General features: G+C 42.6%; 2 protein-coding genes and 1 long non-coding RNA gene across 3 annotated transcripts in view; 1 reads left to right on the top strand and 2 right to left on the bottom strand.

Annotated features, from left to right (window-relative positions):
* ANGPT2 (angiopoietin 2) overlaps window positions 1–5,133 on the bottom strand; it is a 45,740-nt gene extending 40,607 nt beyond the window's left edge. Inside the window, exon 1 of the mRNA XM_083607315.1 lies at window positions 4,288–5,133. Coding sequence (XP_083463441.1) covers window positions 4,288–4,578 — 291 coding nt within the window. The 5' untranslated portion in view covers window positions 4,579–5,133. The remainder of the gene's footprint in view (window positions 1–4,287) is intronic.
* LOC310759895 overlaps window positions 1–18,127 on the bottom strand; it is a 123,824-nt gene that overhangs the window by 43,448 nt on the left and 62,249 nt on the right. The window lies entirely within an intron of this gene.
* MCPH1 (microcephalin 1) overlaps window positions 1–18,127 on the top strand; it is a 107,140-nt gene that overhangs the window by 69,059 nt on the left and 19,954 nt on the right.

The following is an 18,127-nucleotide window of genomic DNA, read 5'->3' as shown; positions in this document are numbered from 1 at the left end:
GCTGTGCCTTCCATGCCGATAAATAAACAGGTTCCCTAGCAACACCAACACCTCCCTTGAATACTACAAATGCATCCCGTGGCTTTTAATTACATGCTCCCTATCAATGATGTTCAGCAGAGGATATAATAACGGCATGGAAAGCAATATTATTGTAATACACGTTATGCTGAGATGTTAGGGAGAGGAAATGGCAAGAGCCTGGGCGAGGGGCAAAGGTTCCTCTGTATAACAGACATGAATGAGGAGGGAAACGGGCCTACAGAAGAGAATGTGAATCTGCACAGCTAAGTGTCAGTTAGGGAAGGCATGTCTAAAGTCCGTTTTGGGGGCCTAATTCAGCCTGTTGGTTGGTTCAATCCGGCCCCTGTGGCAGTTAATTTCCTGGGGTAAAATCCTTAAAAAAAAAAAAAAAAACCCTTAACAACTTAAACCCTAAAAAAAAAAAACCTCAACAACTTCAATCCTAAAAAAGCTCAACAACACTGGAGTTAATAACTTTAGTCAGCCCTTTGGTCGGCCCTCACGGCCCTTCACTTCATCAAATCTGGCCCTCTTTGAAAAATGTTTGGACACCACTGGTGTAGGGTTTGGGGAAGTAGAGGCATATTTGCCAGCATTTGGCCAGTTTGAGTGTATATATGTAAGCTTATGTACATGGAATAAAGTTTGTGTGAGAGAGTGTGCAAAGATTTCTTGAGCCATTATTTTGTGGGCATCTCCACAGTTGGTTTGCACGGTCCTTTCAGAACAGCTAGCGGAAAGTTAGTTTATTCTCCATCACAGATAACCTTTAACTATTTCATGCCTCTCTTGAGAGGGCAGCGCATCTCATTTGTCAACATTCCTAGCTGTAATAATGTAACTACACGACCATCAGATCTGTCAACCCCTTCGTCTGATATGTTAGGCTATTTCTGTGAAGCAGCTGTGAATCAAATTAATGGCTGTACCTGTTTGCAAACCACACCAGGGTAAAAGCCTCATTTTTCCATATCTTGAACCTACTGCAACTGTAGACTAACAATAGCAATAGTTGTTTCTTGGAAACAACATTATATTATCAAGTATTTTAGAAATTGATTACAAGGGAATGTAATAGATTGTTTAGCCTATAACGAACTCAAGCAGGCTTTGTTTTTCTCCTGCAATACTGGGAAGACTTAAATAAAAATGGAAAATTCCGGGGTTGTGGCAGACTTCAAAGGACTATTGTGGTGCAGAATCTTATATGCATTATAGGATTCTACTTTCTCTTGAACTGTGATTTGCTGGAACATATCGTATGAAATTAGCCTGTTCTTTTGGTATGCCAGATATTAGTTTTGCTCAGACGTCAGACAAATTGGTATTTTTAGAAAAGGGGTTTTAAAAGGTATTGGAAGATAAGGTGGTGTGGTAATAATACTAATCTCATTTTAACTGCAAGCCCTTCCATGGTTGTTGTGGTTTTCTAGGAACGTCTGAAACACTGGCCTTGGTTTTCTGTTAGTTTCCGGAATGCACAGCAACTCTGACACCTTCCAGCTTCCTATTGTGATTGTGAGGCATCCACAGTGATTTCCACTCTCTTCCATTCAGACAGTTTGGTGTCCATTCAGAAAGATAACATTTCCTTTTGATGACTGATTGAAGGTGGGAAATGTGATACTGTGTGAGGATGTAGAATGCATTTGAAACAAAGATTTTGTGCATAACTGGTGCTAGAAAGATCTTTATGCTGGCAGTGTTATTTCAAGCACCCTTCAAAAATAAGTGGTTCCTAGGGTTTAGAAAGGCTCACTAAAGGAAAAAGGGAAAATTAAATTTGTCAGATTTTCCAGAACCGGTTGAAATGGTTACAAAGTGGCATTCGAGGGCATCCATGTGTTATGTACATTAATTTGCCTTAGCATAAATAAAAGAGTTTATAAATAATGAATTGGAATGATCCCTGTGGATTTTTCTTCATGTTATTCTTATTTACTAGGTTTCATTAGGAAAACAGTTTGGGACCTAAGTTGCTTGAGGATAATGAGGGTAAGATAGCCTAAGTGCCCTATGTTAAAGGAACGACAAGCCAAACACAAAACCAATGTTATCCAATAGAAAGTTAGGGTTTCGTTTAACCCAATGGACCTTACTTCTGCACAATTGCATTGTCAGTTGATAAAATGTAGAAATAGAATGTTTATTTCCTTTTTAAATGGATTGACTGACCTCCAAAAGTAAGTACCTGGTTTTAATGACTTTGCTGAATGTGCTTGTCATAAAGAAATTCGCAGAGATTTATAGGAAAAAGCAATAAATAAAACTGCTGACCTGAGAAATGTGTTGTGGCAGTCTTGCAATTGATCCTGACTCTCCTAGTTATTTTAGTTTTTTACTTAAAGTAAAAGGGAGGGGTTGTAGAAAGTAATTTTTTTTGTAATTCAGTGCTGTTATTTAAGTAAATATAAAAACAATGGACATAAACTTGGGTTCTAAAACCCTTTTTCTATCCATCTATCTACCTACCTACCTGTCAATATGAACGGTGGCATGACATTTATGTTAAACATTTTGCAGCTTGAAGTTCAATCTTACCAATGCCTACTCAGAAGTAATGCTCATGATGTTCAATGGGATTTACTGTAAAATAATCTGTATAAGATTGTAGCCCATCTATCAGGAAGTAAGGTCTCATTTAACTCAATAGGACAGACATACTTTTGAAAGGACATACCTAGGATCGTTCTGCTAGATACACAGCTATTTAAACAACCTTCCCCAAAGCATATTTTAGATTATTAAATGCAGTTTTAAATTCTCTCACATAACTGTTCAGTGTTACTTTATAATCTTATCTGCTTCTTATCATAGGAAGGTGTGGGACACATTAGTCTGCAATAACAGCTCATAATACATGCTTGATTAAAAGCTTCAAACAGGGCCTATATTGATTTTAATTTTTTGTGATGCTGCGTTAGTGAGGTGTATTCTAAGTATTTGCAGCCTTCTCTGTAATGAATATACTGAGATATTAAATGAGATCCTTTAAAGCTTCAGTCCTTAGCAAGGACCCTAGAGAATTAATCTAACTGAACTTAATGGGACCTACCTCTGAATCAGTAGGTTTAGGTTTTCAGCGCATGTATTTCATCCTCAGAAGACATGTCTTGTATCATGTGACTTTGCAAGGATATCATGCAGTTAAGCTGCACTTTCTGTTCAGTTTGTCTATGATGCTATCCTTTGCACACTTACTTTGAAGTAAACCTCAACTTCAGAGTAAACATGAATAAATTGAACTGTCACACAGTCTAGATAAACTGTTCGATAGTCAAGAAAGTGATTTTGTTAGCTTTTTCCATGTAGGATGCTTGTTCGCAAATCCATTTGTTTGTAACTAACCAATTATCACATATTAATCCATCATAGTCTAGTAGTGCAGGAATTACACAGAGACTTTTAGAACAAAACAATAGTTATCCGGACGCCACCCAAAGTAACGTTATTTCACACACAAAATTGAATCCCTATATCGAAGTCAGTAACTTAAGACATTCAAAATGATTAAAATAATATTCACAGATACATTCTGCACCAGTCCACAGAGCTGTTGTTCAATAATACTGTTGCCAAAGTCCCATTCAAATCTTTGGGACTCAAGCATATCTCATTTTAAATCATATGTGCACACTGTAGGAAGCCACAATTAACTTTGATTCTTCACAGCCTCTACACAAGAATGACCCCCCACCCTTGCACATTATACGCTATGCTATGGGTACACACAGTGTAAAATTGGGCTTCCTGCTATTTTCTCATGGTGTGAATCAGACCTTAATAATGCTAACTATTGCCTGCAGTGCTAAGCAAATTTAACTGGAAGTAAATTCCACGTATGAAACCCTGCATATCTGACAGTTGCGTGCATGTGAGCTTGCACCCTCCGCATGGCATTCTGAAAATATAATATGGATAGAAGCAAAGAAGCTGTTTCTAGCTATTCATAGCATACAGGTTTGAAAGCTTTTTTTTTTCCTCCCTGAAAAACATGGTGCAACGTTTTAGAACAAATAAATCAGTTAGCCCGTTGCTCTAGTTCAGGAAACAAAATTCCTCACGCTGGATTTTTCACATGGCTGTAAATAGCATGCAGTCGTACTAAATGTTTTCGACAAAGTTGTTTGTCAAGAGCAAGTGAATGAAATGTTCCGCAACTCAATGTACTCACTCGTCAAAAGGGAAAACAACAAATCAGCAAAGTGTGCTGCTGCAAGAACCCGCATGTAGGATAGAAATAATACGGGGGGATTTTTTTACCTTCATTAGCCACTGCGTGTTGTTTTCCAGGATGTTTTCAAGAAGCTGGAGCCTTTGTATGGAATCATCATAATCTAAAGGTGCATCCCTCTGCACTGCATTGGAAACGTAGGAGGTAGAGGAAGAAGAACGGCAATTTTCTGTTTCAGGCAAAAGGAAAGTGTAGCTGCACAAGCCATGCTGGACTTGGTACTGCTTTTTGCCCAGGGTCTCTATGTTTTTCCTAAAGGAGTTGAATCCCAGAACGAGAGCGAGATTGCAGCTCAGAATAAAGCAAACATGCCGCCACATTTTCTCCTTTATAAATCAGAAGATCAAACGCTGTTAAAGAGCGAAGGTTATCTAGATAGCGTCTTCCAGCAGTCAGTGCCCCACTGACATGTGCGAATCTGCGGGGGGGTGGGGGAGTTGAGTCCCAGTTTCTTGTTGAGTCCCAAGCTTGGTTAAAAAGTTGTCAGGCAGATCTGTCTCAGCTGCTGCTGGCTCTGTGGTCCATTTTCAGATTCTGCGTTTTTCTTTTTGAAAAGGATATAATCATCTGCTGTTCCAAATTATGTAGTGTCCTTTCCTTCAGCTAGATTGAGAAGAGGACTTGAACATGTGCAGCTAGTAACATTCCTCTTTCTTGTATATCCGTTATCTTCCTGGTGAGGGTTGCGTAGTGAGGCAGCATGACTGTTTAGAGCATGCTGTTTTATGCATTTAGCATCCTGCAGGAAGCCTCTCCAGGGGCAAAAATGGATCAGCTAAAGGAGACTCATGAATTTCCTAAGCACCTCCCCTATCGAGGGTCTCCAGGATGTCTCATTCTCTCTGAAAATCTCTGTGTTGTGAGCTTGTTTTTTTAAAAAACTAAGGCTGTATCTGTTACTTTTAATACTTTAAAATTTACAAACACAGTCACAGGCATTCCTTTGCTTCCTGCTGGGGAGATGCGAAAAGTCCCTTTTGAGTTTAATCTTAAAGTCAACATTGTATGGTTTGCTTAGCATTTTGTGCAAATGGAAATCTTATTTCCAAACAAAAGCAGACTTCGATACTGCTGGAAACACTTGAGTGAATATTTAGCCCAGAGTAGTAAGAAACCTCGGATTATCTCTTAGGCAATACAGAATGCTGGAAATTGGTTTGGGACCATAGAAGCAAGACATTGAATATGTGTTGGCTCTGTTCAGCCATCATGAATAGGCTTTGTGCTAATACGCTCCCACCTCCCACTGCATTCTATTAATTTCTTTTCAGGCGAGTGCAAACCATAGTTTGCCGTGACATCCAAATTCAGCAAACTATGGTTTGCACAAACTACAATCAGCATCCATGATTTCAAGTGTATTCCCAGTTTGGATGCATACTGTAGTTTGGTCACACTGTAGTTTGTCCCAATTCGGGCACCCTGGCACCCTGTGGTTTCTGTGAAACAAGAAATGAGTGCGCCCATAGGAGAAGGGAGTACATGAAGCCCATGATCTTTTTGCTGCTTCCTTACCTAAATGACGATATTTTCCCCACACTTCCATCTACAAACCAGAAGTATGCTTAGGAAGCACATGTTATCTATGTTTACATCTCATTTCAGTCCCAGAGTACCATGTTTTTCAGATACCTGTCAATGTATCCTCAAATGACCCAGATGTTCTGCATGCCAGCTATGCTTCTTTCCACTCCCTCACTTGTACTAAAGCACAAGTGACCAAGTTGCATCCCACCTGACCCCCAATGTCACTTTAATGCAACCCCTGGCACCACCTGAAGCTGCTTATTGTTCTTGTCCCATCCCCCTGCTTCTTAAGTTTCCCTTCCCTCTTTCTTTGTAGTCTCAGGACAATTGGAAGGAGCACTATTTTGTTTGATAAAAATAAATTGATTGTATTTTTATGTTATTATTTATTTACATTTTTCCTGGCTGTATGACTTGGGGAATAGGAGTTTCTTTTTCTCCCAGCTGTCTGTTGAGAGCAAATAGGTAAGTTTCTCCCATTTATAAAAGTGTGTGTGTGTGTGGCATACTAAAATCAGAAAGGAATTACTTTCACTCACATACCAGTATTAGTGTCCTAAGTATAGGAAGCCGGCGGAACTTCTGCTGCCTTAAATTAAAATGGCGTAATTTATCTGTTCAGAAGCAGGGCTACTGCCTCCTGAGCTCACCTAAGCCTGACCGGGGTGGGGGGGAGTCTTTAAAAGGTCGGCGTGCACCACCCTTTTTTGCAAGCATAGACCTCTGGGTAACCTCTGAGTTACCAGGTCATGTGACTGAACTGAATGAAGTTAGGATCCAGCATATGCCCAGTCCCACTTCCACCCGTCTTCCAGAGCACCCTTCCCCCCCCTCAGGGCTTACACCTGTATAAAATTCACCAGTCTCAGCTTAGAGGGCTCAGCCCTGGTTGAGCTGGGAGGGAGGTGCATCTCTCTGGCTGAGCCAGGGTGTGGGACTTATGCCAGCAGAGCCTGGCTGCACCAGGTATTGGCAGCTGAGCCAGAGATCTATTGGATCCTAACATCATTCCAGCGAATCTTTGGTTTATGTTGCTCCCTAAGTCTGCTGTACCACAGGAAACTATCATCTGTATACTTGCTTGAACGGAAGCCAATCAAATCCAGTGGGAGTTACTTTTGAGTAGACCTGCACAGGCCTGGGAATTCTTATCTGAGGTAGTCAGGGTGAATTAGCCAGTACTCATTAGAAGTTTCCAGAGCAGTATCTTCAAGGGCAAGAGAATTTCGCACAAAATTATAATTGCAGTATATTTAAAGAAGCACAAGAAATAAAAGAGTGTAGAGGATATCCAGTGATGTCTGTCTGTCTGTCTGCTTACACAACAGAAGTCCGCTTGTGCAATGGGATTTCCTGTTTCCCTTCATCTTTCCTCCCGCACTCCCAAAAAAAAACTTCTCTAGAGGGTTCTCTGGAGCACATTTGTGAAAGAAAAAGCAATCATCCAAGGGCAAACTGCATGATAAGTATCACATGCCGTTTGGACCTGATACTGCTTTACCAAATGAAGGTGGGGCCATAGCTTCATGGAGCTATGGAGCTTCACAGAGCAGAGCGGGGACCGCCTTCTGTAACACTGGCCAGCTTCCCATTGGCCGCAGGAAGCTCCTGCAGCCAATGGGAAGCTGCGCGCGCCTCCTCCACACCAGAAGGAGCGCTGGAAATAGCGTTTGCGCATGCGTCCGGTCCACCGCGGCATCTGTGGGACCGTGAACCGGCCCAAGCCACAAAAACGTTGCCAACCCCTGTGCAAGATCCCTGATTCAGTCCCCAGAAATGCCAAGTAAAAGAGGACCTCGCAGCCAACGATGGGAGAGAGGTGTGCCTGAGATCTGCTGCAAGTCGGATCAGGCAATACTGGACTGGACCTGACATAAGGCAGATTTCTGAGGCAGATCCATAGGCATCTACATATTCCAACAAGCTGGCGAAACAGTGAGAAATGCCAAGGGAAGTTTGCAGTAACTTCCCATGTGTTCTTCTGTACTGGATGCAAGCTTGTCTAAACACGCCCTGTAAAAATTACCCCATCCTGTGGGAATCCTAAAATTATTATTCTCCCAATAAGAGGTCCTCTTGAGTAGGCGAGCATTCTTTATTGAGCATGGTCATGTTTTGCTTGGCCAAGTGTGTTGAAGTTTGTGGTGAAGAATACGTTTTGTAGATGTGTCAGCCCAATTACACGTTGGCTTCCTCCTCCTGGTGTCCATAGAATGCCCCTTTTCTCATCACTGTCATTATTAGATCCCTCAGGGAGGGGGGAATGGTTGGAATCTCCCATAATGTCCAGGAATGTATCCTGCGATTTTTACCACAGGATGTCATTAGGGTAAGAACAGTGAGGCCCATGGGGAGATTCTTGGCCATATTCTCCATGGTCTTAGATGGATCCTTCCCTCAGCCATGTGGCTATTTTGGATTTTCTGAGTCACATATGACTTAAGCTCCCAAACTGGTATGCCATTGATAGACCCACATCGTGATCTTAATATAACATGGGTGTAATTCTGGTTTCTGTACATGCCAGAGCAATTGTATAACCGTCGTGCCCTCAACACCACCTCTGCAGTTTTGCTCAACATCCAGCCTGGAGAACGCCTAAGCTTGCCTACTATTTTGTTGCATTTTAGTTGGTTCAAGTAAAGATAAATGGAATTTATTTAGCAAATGCCCAAGATCTCTGAGTCTGGGGCATGTGTGGCCAACCTGTGGCATACCTACGTAGGTAGCACATTTTGTGGTATGGCTGGGCCAGAGCTGGAGAGCTTTGGGGCCAAAAGCACAATCAGACCTGCAATCCTGTCTATCTTTCTCTTGATACTTTGCTGCTTATTCTTTATAAACCCCATACATAGTGCTGTGCTTGATGAGTAGCACAGTTAAAATTTTAACTTGCGAAAGCAATGATTGGTAGAGGAAAGGCCCCAGCAAGTTCTGCTATGCCAATATACTAACTCTGCAAAAAGTTTTCTAAAATACCTGTGGCCAAATGTTCTTTAATATTCTTTCTCCACACAATTCAAAGGATGTAGTAATGGTTTACTAATCAATCTTGTTTTAAGCATTTCATTTAGCACTGACCACACCATCTTCCAGTAACATCTTGCCTCCTGACGTCTCCACTATATATGGAGGAAAATCCCCCTTACCGTCTTTGCAGAAACAACATTTGTCATTGCCTTAATCCTATTGCCTTTTTACTCCTCCATGCTATTGTTCAGCTATTTTAACTTAATTTTATCTAAAATTTGTTGCTATTATGAAGTTGGCACCAGTGCTGAATAAAAAATTTCAAAGTTAATCCAGGATTTCGTTCTGCAGCTCTTTTGCAATAGATCTGTGCTAGTCTTGGGAATTGTTTGACTCCAGTTCACACACACACACACACACACACACACACACACACACTCATTCAAAAGCTACAGTACAGCTTTTTCCACTGCCATAATATCGCAGAATGATCACTCCAGTCCTCAATCCCACATCACTGTCGTGTTGGCTCGCCAAATACCAACTACCAATCTGGTTTATTAGACATTTTCCAATCAACTTTTCAAACATCTCCGCTCTGAACTCCTACCTTCAGTCTAATCTGTTTTTAAAAGATCTTATTTGTACACAGCACACTGAAATATGGGAAGCATTACTAACAATTTCTTTTTTGCTCGTCCACATGTCTTTTCCAGACTTCATAGTTGTGAATACCATTCTCTTTCCATCAATCCCCCAAATCAAATGTCCAACAAGACTGAATCTTTCATCCTTTATTACTGATTGGTGATGTACCAGGTGCTAAATAAGCCTGGCATTTCTCATATATTGTTATACAGACATTACCTATAAAACTTTGCCCACTATTCCATTTTTCTACTCTTTTTGGACATCCACAATATATTTCATACTGTAAATTCTTCTGTGGGTCTTTTTTGAACCAATTTGTTGTCCCTGAGAGTGTGCCTTTCTCGTAACATCATTCCACATCTGGAATATTCAATCCTCCCCTTCCACAATTCTTCTCTCTCCCAGTGATTTGGTCCACCCTTGCCTTCTTTTCTAACCAAATAAATAATGTTATCAAATGTTCCCATTCTAGTAGAGTCTTTTATTTGAATAGTTTGAATTGTACAGAACAGTATTTTCCATTGGAGTGTGGACAGTTAAGTCCAGTCGCGAACAACTCTGGGGTTGTGGCATTTATCGCGCTTTACTGACCGAGGGAGCCGACGTTTGTCCGCAGACAGTTTTTCCGGGTCATGTGGCCAGCATGACTAAGTTTCTGGCGAAACCAAAGCAGCACACAGAAATGTCGTTTACCTTCCCACCGGAGTGGTACCTATTTATCTACTTGCACTTTGACGTGCTTTCGAACTGTTAGGTGGGCAGGAGCAGGGACTGAGCAACAGGAGCTCACCCCGTCGCAGGGATTCGAACCGCCAACCTTTCAGTCGGCAAGCCCTAGGCTCAGTGGTTTAGACCACAGCGCCACCCGCGTTCCCGTGAAGCCACAGATAGAGTGAAATATTAATCAAATAATTACACGATGAACCATTTTTGTTTTGTTTTCGTTTGTAGGTCCTTCCCAGCCCTCCAGTCATCTCTTCTCCTGGCTCATAGCCTATGATGAGCACCAAAACAAAGTCTTTTGATTCTGAGTTCTTTAATTTGCTTCATATTTAATCGTGTGTGTGTGTGTGTGTGTGTGTGTGTGTGTGTGTGTGTTTCAGACATAATCTTGTCATCTTCATGTTCAGCATGTTCTTCAGATGGAACAGTCATTTTTTTTTGTACTGTGATTTCCTGCTTGTTTTTGATTGATTATACGCTTTTAGACATAAAATAGCAAATACTGTCTCAGTATATTTAAAGTATAAATTAGATCTTTCCCATTTAAAAAAAAAAAGTTAAAGGGTGTTCACTCAACATAACTCACCTTGTAAAAGGGGTTAAAGATATAGTTTGCCAGATGTGCTTCAGGCATTTTCTTTCCTGGGAAACACTAATTTCCCCTTCCTTAGGCAGTCTTTTTTTCTCCCTTTTAAAAAAATCCACACAGTATATTCCTTAGCTCTTTTAAAAGAGATGCCTGGATCCCACTGCTATTATCTTTTTACTTCCAGCTGCATAGCCTCTGTTTGACGGGCACTTCTGTGAGATCTTTGGTTCCAACACAGAAAGCATAAACATTTGGAAAGTAGTATAAAACTTGGCAGGCTGGCTTACATGCAGATCCTCAGCGTACCTCCTTGTAATCCGTCCCGTTGATTTTGAGTGAGCTTTCATTCCAGTAGAATTTAGGTTGCAATGCCCTTCACATTTATTTGTTTCTTTAAAACACTTCTATGCTGCTTTATATTCAGGAATTCCAAAGGGGTGTGATAAATCCTTTTCTAAATAAAAAAATAAAACTCGGTACCAATGTTAGTGGTCAATAAGTGCCAGTTGTGAGGAAAGAGATTTAAAGTACCATATTTTTCGCCCCATAGGGCGCAGCGGCCCATAGGGCGCACCTAGTTGGGGGGGGGGAATAAATAAAAAAAATTATCCCCCCCCCAGCACAGGGCTGGGGTGGGGGAAGCCCGAGCTTCCCCCATCCCCAGCCCCCAGAACAGGCTGCTATCCGCAAGCCTAGGGAGCCCGGCGGGAAGTCGCACTGGTCTCCCCAGGCTTGCGGATATCTTCCCGAAGCCCGGGGCGCGTGACTCAGCGCGCCCAAGGCTTCGGGATGCAGGCAGCTCCCACCGCCACCCTCCAAACCAGATCAGGGAACAGCAGGACGGCGGCGCTCCGCCTCCGTGCTGTCCCCCGAGCTTGTGGGGCTGGCGGTGGGGAAAGCAGCGCTTCTCCCCACCGCCAGCCTCCAAACCAGGTCAGGTTTGGAGGCTGCTATCCGCAAGCCTTGGGAGCCCGACGGGAACTCCCGTGGAGCTCCCAAGGCTTGTGGATAGCTTCAGCGAAAGCCTGCATTCGCCCCATAGGACGCGCGCACATTTCCCCTTCATTTTTGGAGGGGGGAAAGTGTGTCCTATAGGGCGAAAAATACAGTATCTGAAGAACTCTGGGTGCATGCCATATCTGATGGAGGACTGTTCCATTTGGAAGGTGCTGGCCTCTTCCAAGGTGGTTGTCAGATAGATCCTTGGTTGAAGACCCACCAAGGGGGCTTCATCTAAGAATCTCAGTGAACAGGCAGGTCTGTATGACAGGAGGCACCCTCTCAGGTAACCAGGTCCCAAGTTGTTTAGGGATTTGTAAACTAGCAACAAACCTTTCAGCTTGACTTGGTATGAAATTGGCAGTCCGTGCAGTTCCTTTGTTGTAAGAAAAACTGCACCTTTTCCCTTATGGGGAATCCAAGAGCCCATATAGAGGCCTTAAGTAGGTTCCCTCTTGGAAGGAGAAAATAACAGAGGCCAACCAGAAAATATTGAGAAGCCAGGCAGCTAGTAAGCCTGATCTTTATTAACTGTTGCAACAGGGTGCTCCCCTCGCACACAGGAGGCAGAAGGGACCCCAAACAATGGTGTGCAAGCCCTTATATAGACTTCTGAAGTTGCCCACCCTGTAGCCAGAGACCACCCCCAAAACATCATACATACATCACAGAAAGAAGCTGTCTACAGCAGAAATTCTTTCTGCCAGGATACCTGATAATGGTCACTGGTTGCATTAACGAGACAGCCCGGTCATTCTTTTGTGATGGTAAATACTTTAATTCCTGAATCCAGGTCACAGGCACACCCTATTCACCCCCACATGTACGCCCTTAAGACAGGTAAGCAAAAGACAATGGAGAGATTTTCCCATTTCCTTCCTCCTTGCAGAGAAATATTTGAGGTCACTGGGAGAGTCAAAATGACTTCAGGATTGTTCTCCTGTTCTATTTTAGACACGTGGCTTATATACTTATGTATGTGTTTGCCTTGTAAATTTATGAACACTTATTTTATATTTGGGACCTTGGAATTCTTTGTTGTTGTTGTTGTTTAGTCGTTTAGTCGTATCCGACTCTTCGTGACCCCATGGACCAGAGCACGCCAGGCACTCCTGTCTTCCACTGCCTCCCACAGTTTGGTCAAACTCATGCTGGTAGCTTCGAGAACACTGTCCAACCATCTCGTCCTCTGTTGTCCCCTTCTCCTTGTGCCCTCCATCTTTCCCAACATCAGGGTCTTTTCCAGGGAGTCTTCTCTTCTCATGAGGTGGCCAAAGTATTGGAGCCTCAGCTTCAGGATCTGTCCTTCCAGTGAGCACTCAGGGCTGATTTCCTTCAGAATGGATACGTTTGATGTTCTTGCAGTCCATGGGACTCTCAAGAATCTCCTCCAGCACCATAATTCAAAAGCATCAATTCTTTGGCGATCAGCCTTCTTTATGGTCCAGCTCTCACTTCCATACATCACTACTGGGAAAACTATAGCTTTAACTATACGGACCTTTGTCGGCAAGGTGATGTCTCTGCTTTTTAAGATGCTGTCTGGGTTTGTCATTGCTTTTGTCCCAAGAAGCAGACATATTTTAATTTCGTGGCTGCTGTCACCATCTGCAGTGATCATGGAGCCCAAGAAAGTAAAATCTCTCACTGCCTCCATTTCTTCCCCTTCTATTTGCCAGGAGGTGATGGGACCAGTGGCCATGATCTTCGTTTTTTTGATGTTGAGCTTCAGACCATATTTTGCGCTCTCCTCTTTCACCCTCATTAAAAGGTTCTTTAATTCCTCCTCACTTTCTGCCATCAAGGTTGTGCCATCTGCATATCTGACGTTGTTGATATTTCTTCCGGCAATCTTAATTCCGGCTTGGGATTCATCCAGCCCAGCTTTTCGCATGATGAATTCTGCATATAAGTTAAATAAGCAGGGAGACAATATACAGCCTTGTTGTGCTCCCGTTGCTTGGTCCCTGCTCCTGCCAACCTAGCAGTTCGAAAGCATGTCAAATGCAAGTAGATAAATAGGTACCAGTCCGGTGGGAAGGTAAAAGGCGTTTTTGTGCGCTGCTTCTGGTTTGCCAGAAGCAGCTTATTCATGCTGACCACATGACCAGGAAGCTGTACGCCGGCTCCCTCGGCCAATAAAGCGAGATAAGCGCCACAACCCCAGAGTCGGCCACGACTGGACCTAATGGTCAGGGGTCCCTTTACCCTTTACCTTTAATGGCAGCTCCACATACAGAGTATTTCAACAATCTGGGCTTGAAGTTACCAGTGCTTGGGACACTGTGGCCAAGCTGTTGCTGTTCAGGATGGCTGTAGTTGGTGTAGCAGCTGAAACACTTTTAGAAACGCTTAGGTCAATTGATTGTGGATTAAAAAGAAATTGTGCTGTGTTTTCTCCAGAACGCCAAGCCATTTTTGTTGTCGATGTTGAATTATTCCTTTCCTCCGGGTGAGATGGCATTTTGCCCTTGCGCCAAGAGAGCCAAGTTCACAAATATCCTTTGAGCTACTTGACAGAAACGTACAAAGATGCCCAAGAGAATGCACAAAGCAGCAGAAGAGTGTACACAAAGCCCCACTCTTCAAAAGAGAAGGGATGCAAGAACTCAGGAGACATTTTGGTGAGAAGGCATCTGTTGAAGGCGGCGCTTTTTTCAGAGGTTAAAATAGTGCGCGCAGTTCCTAGCAGCATTGTCATGTTCTATAAACTGCATTAGCATTATTGCTATAGCAGGGATGCAGAATCCAGATGTTTGTGGACTTCAACTCCCATCAGGGCCAGCTGGCCAGCCAACATCTGGAAGGCCACAGGTTCTCCCTTTCTGCCATGTTGCCCATGGTCTATCAGTCCTTGTTGAATTCTGTCTCTTTCCCATCTCACTCTGTTTTAGCTGTACAGTGGTATCTCGGGTTAAGCACTTAATTCGTTCTGGAGGTCCGTTCTTAACCTGAAACTGTTCTTAACCTGAGGTACCACTTTAGCTAATGGGGCCTCTTGCTGCCGCCACGCCGCCAGAGCATGATTTCTGTTCTCATCCTGAAGCAAAGTTCTTAACCCGAGGTACTATTTTTGGGTTAGCGGAGTCTGTAACCTGAAGCATATGTAACTTTAAGCGTATGTAACCCGAGGTACCACTGTATATAAATTGCTTTTCAGTATGTGGCATTGAAGAATACTGTATGGTTGAAACATGTTTCGGCAACTGAAAGTTTTGCTTATCAGTAATAGGCTCTTGTTACTCTCTCTTCTGAGAACATTCCTTGTAATTTATCACTTGGTACATAAGCTGTTTTATCTTATTATCTTTTATCTTATTTCAGGGCAACTGAAACTACAGTTTACCTGTGTAAATCTGTTAATGTTCTACTCCTTTCTATCTTTTAATAACCACTGAATTTTATCATTGTGTTTCTCAGCTGTTTCTTCTTATTTTTTTAAATAGTTATATAATTAATAAAATTTCCAGAATTTGATGGTCCTGACTTCTTGCATTGTGCTCTGGTGTTGGGTAGTCAGGAATTATTATTATCTGTTTGATTCTAGTTTCACTTTTGCATGGCTTTACTAGGGTCTGTTTCCATCTACTCAAGAGAGTTAAAATGTTGTAATCCTGAGGTTTACTGCTCCGTTCTTCTATAATACAGCATTTGTTCAGATAGGCTAAAGCAAATCTGTCTCATCCTTGAATGTCTCCAACATTATCTTGCTAAATAAGTCCCATGGACTTTCCCTCCCAAAATACTTTCTTCACCTAAAAGGACTCACTGATTCTGGATATTTCCAAGTGGTGCACCTGACCTTTAACCCCTGCTAGTTTCAATCCCTTCACCTCATAAGGAAATCTCAGAACAGTTAGTCAATTGCTAGAGAAACAGGAGGTTTGCCTTGTTGTAAACTTCCCCTGTTTTCTTTAATCTCCTGCACACCTCTGAGTACTCCATATTAGTATTTATTTGTTTAAATATTCCTAGCAGTGCGGAATACAATGTACAGAATTACAATAAGATCAGTAAAAACATCAATAAATACTGGGCTGGAAAAATAATTCCTGTTCCAAATGCTGTTAATTAACTGGCGATTAATTAACGCTTATTGTCCGCATATATTTTAGCCATTTAGACTTAGTGGCACAACTTTATGAATGTCTAGTAGGAAGTAAGGCACACTGTGTTACATGGGGCTTACTCCAAGGTAAATGTGTATGGGATTGCAATTTAAAACATAGGGAGAAAGAAGTTTTGTAGCATTAAGCTTCTTGCAGTTGTTTGGATGCAGGTTATTTGTATTTTTTAAAAAAATGTATTGCTTATGTATCTATATGAAACTATTATAATGCATTCCTGTTTTTAGATACGTTGTAAGCCACTCAGTGTAACAAGTGACTTACAAGTCTAATAAAAATAAGATTCAGAATTGGACTAACAAACCTAAATATTTATTGCAATATGTAAAATGGGTCAAAATACATGAAACTGAAAAAGAATGAAAATTCAAAGCAACACTTTTTATGCTTCCGCCAATCGTCCCAAATTTATTTCTGGTTTAAAACAAAACTTACCCAACCGAAAGGTTTTGGTCCTTAGTTTAGATTTAGAACAGATGGAGGAATGTACTTGAATGAGAAAACAAAGCGCTCTGTATTCAAAATAAATTTTAAGAATGTTAAATCTAAAAATCATTTGGCCAACATTATACAGAGCAGGGGTGGGAAGCCTTTTTTAACCCAAGGGTCATGTTCCTTCACAGGAAACCTTCCAGGGGCCGCATGCCAGTGGTGGGCGTGGCCAGAGCAATGGCTGTGGCTCCTACCTTTGTATAAGACGCCACATTTCAGCCACACAAACTTCATAGGTTTAGATGCATGTGCTCAGACACCTCTCTTTTCAGTCAGAATGGCACATTCCAAGCTGGTTGGTGGGGTGTGGGATGGCTTTGGAAAATAGGCATGGCAGATAGGTAGGTAGGTAGATCGATAGATAAATAGATAGATAGATGATAGATAGACAGATAGATAGATATAGATATAGATAGATACAACTCTGTTAAAAGAAACATGGGTGGCACTGTAGTCTAAACCACTGAGCCTCTTGGGCTTGCCGATCAAAAGGTCAGCGGTTTGAATCCCTGCAACAGGTGAGCTCCTGTTGCTCTGTCCTAGCTCCTGCAAACCTAGCAGTTCAAAAGCATGCCAGTGCAAGAAGATAAATACGTACCGTTGCGGCGGGAAGGCAAACGGTGTTACCGTGCACACTGGTTTCCATCACGGTGTACCGTTGCGCCAAAAGCGGTTTAGTCATGCTGGCCACGTGACCCGGAAAGCTGTCTGCGGACAAACACCGGCTCCCTCGGCCTGAAAAGCTTTGACTGGGCTTAACCGTTCTTGCAAATATAGAACTATTACAGGTTTTATTTTGTTAAGGTTAAGATCATTTTCAATTGCTGTCGAAGCTGAGCATTATATTTTTGCATTTCTCCCCAGTCTGGTAGTTTATGCATTAGGTGTGATCCATGGGCTTGCAAATACAGTGGTACCTCGGGTTACATACGCTTCAGGTTACATACGCTTCAGGTTACACACTCCGCTAACCCAGAAATAGTGCTTCAGGTTAAGAACTTTGCTTCAGAAATCATGCTCCGGCGGCGCGGCAGCAGCAGGGAGGCCCCATTAGCTAAAGTGGTGCTTCAGGTTAAGAACAGTTTCAGGTTAAGAACGGACCTCCGGAACGAATTAAGTACTTAACCTGAGGTACCACTGTATACAGATCATAAATTTGGCATTTGTCGCTCTTAAGTCCCACCGAGAAGTTGATCCACGGTATGTAAACTCTATTTCTCTCTTTCTCCTCCCAGACCCAAGAGCTCCAACAATGCCGAGGTACCACTGTATACAGAGGCTTCCCCAAGACTATCCATTGCACATGAAACGCTTTCCACTACTTTTCCTAACACATAGCAGGGCCGGCGCTACCATGAAGCAGAACGAGGCAGCTGCCTCAGGAGGCAAATTCAGAGGGGTGGAAAGTGGCTAGAAAGGTGTGCCACGTGGTCTTCCCTGCAGTCCCTAAGCTCTGCTTGCTGCCTTGGCATGACCAGTGCGCCAACGAGGCAGTCTGCCTTGGGTGGCATGCTTCTCCCACCCCACCAGGGTGTGGGCCTGATTCTGTAGGCGGGGTGGGGGAGCATCAGTAGTGCATCTTGCCTCAAGTGCCCAAAGGTCTCTGGCCAGCCCTGGCACATAATTTTACTTTTAAATAGGCCTCATTTCTACATTACGTGGTATATAACTGTATTTAGGTCATTTACTTTCTTGGGCTCCATGATCACTGCAGATGGTGACAGCAGTCACGAAATTAAAAGACGCCTGCTCCTTGGGAGAAAGGCGATGGCAAACCTAGACAGCATCTTA

This window comes from Podarcis filfolensis, assembly GCF_964270895.1.
Source record: "Podarcis filfolensis genome assembly, chromosome: 3".
NCBI lineage: Eukaryota > Metazoa > Chordata > Lepidosauria > Squamata > Lacertidae > Podarcis > Podarcis filfolensis.
Note: the sequence above shows the minus strand (reverse complement) of the source record. Positions and strands in the feature narration are given on the sequence as shown.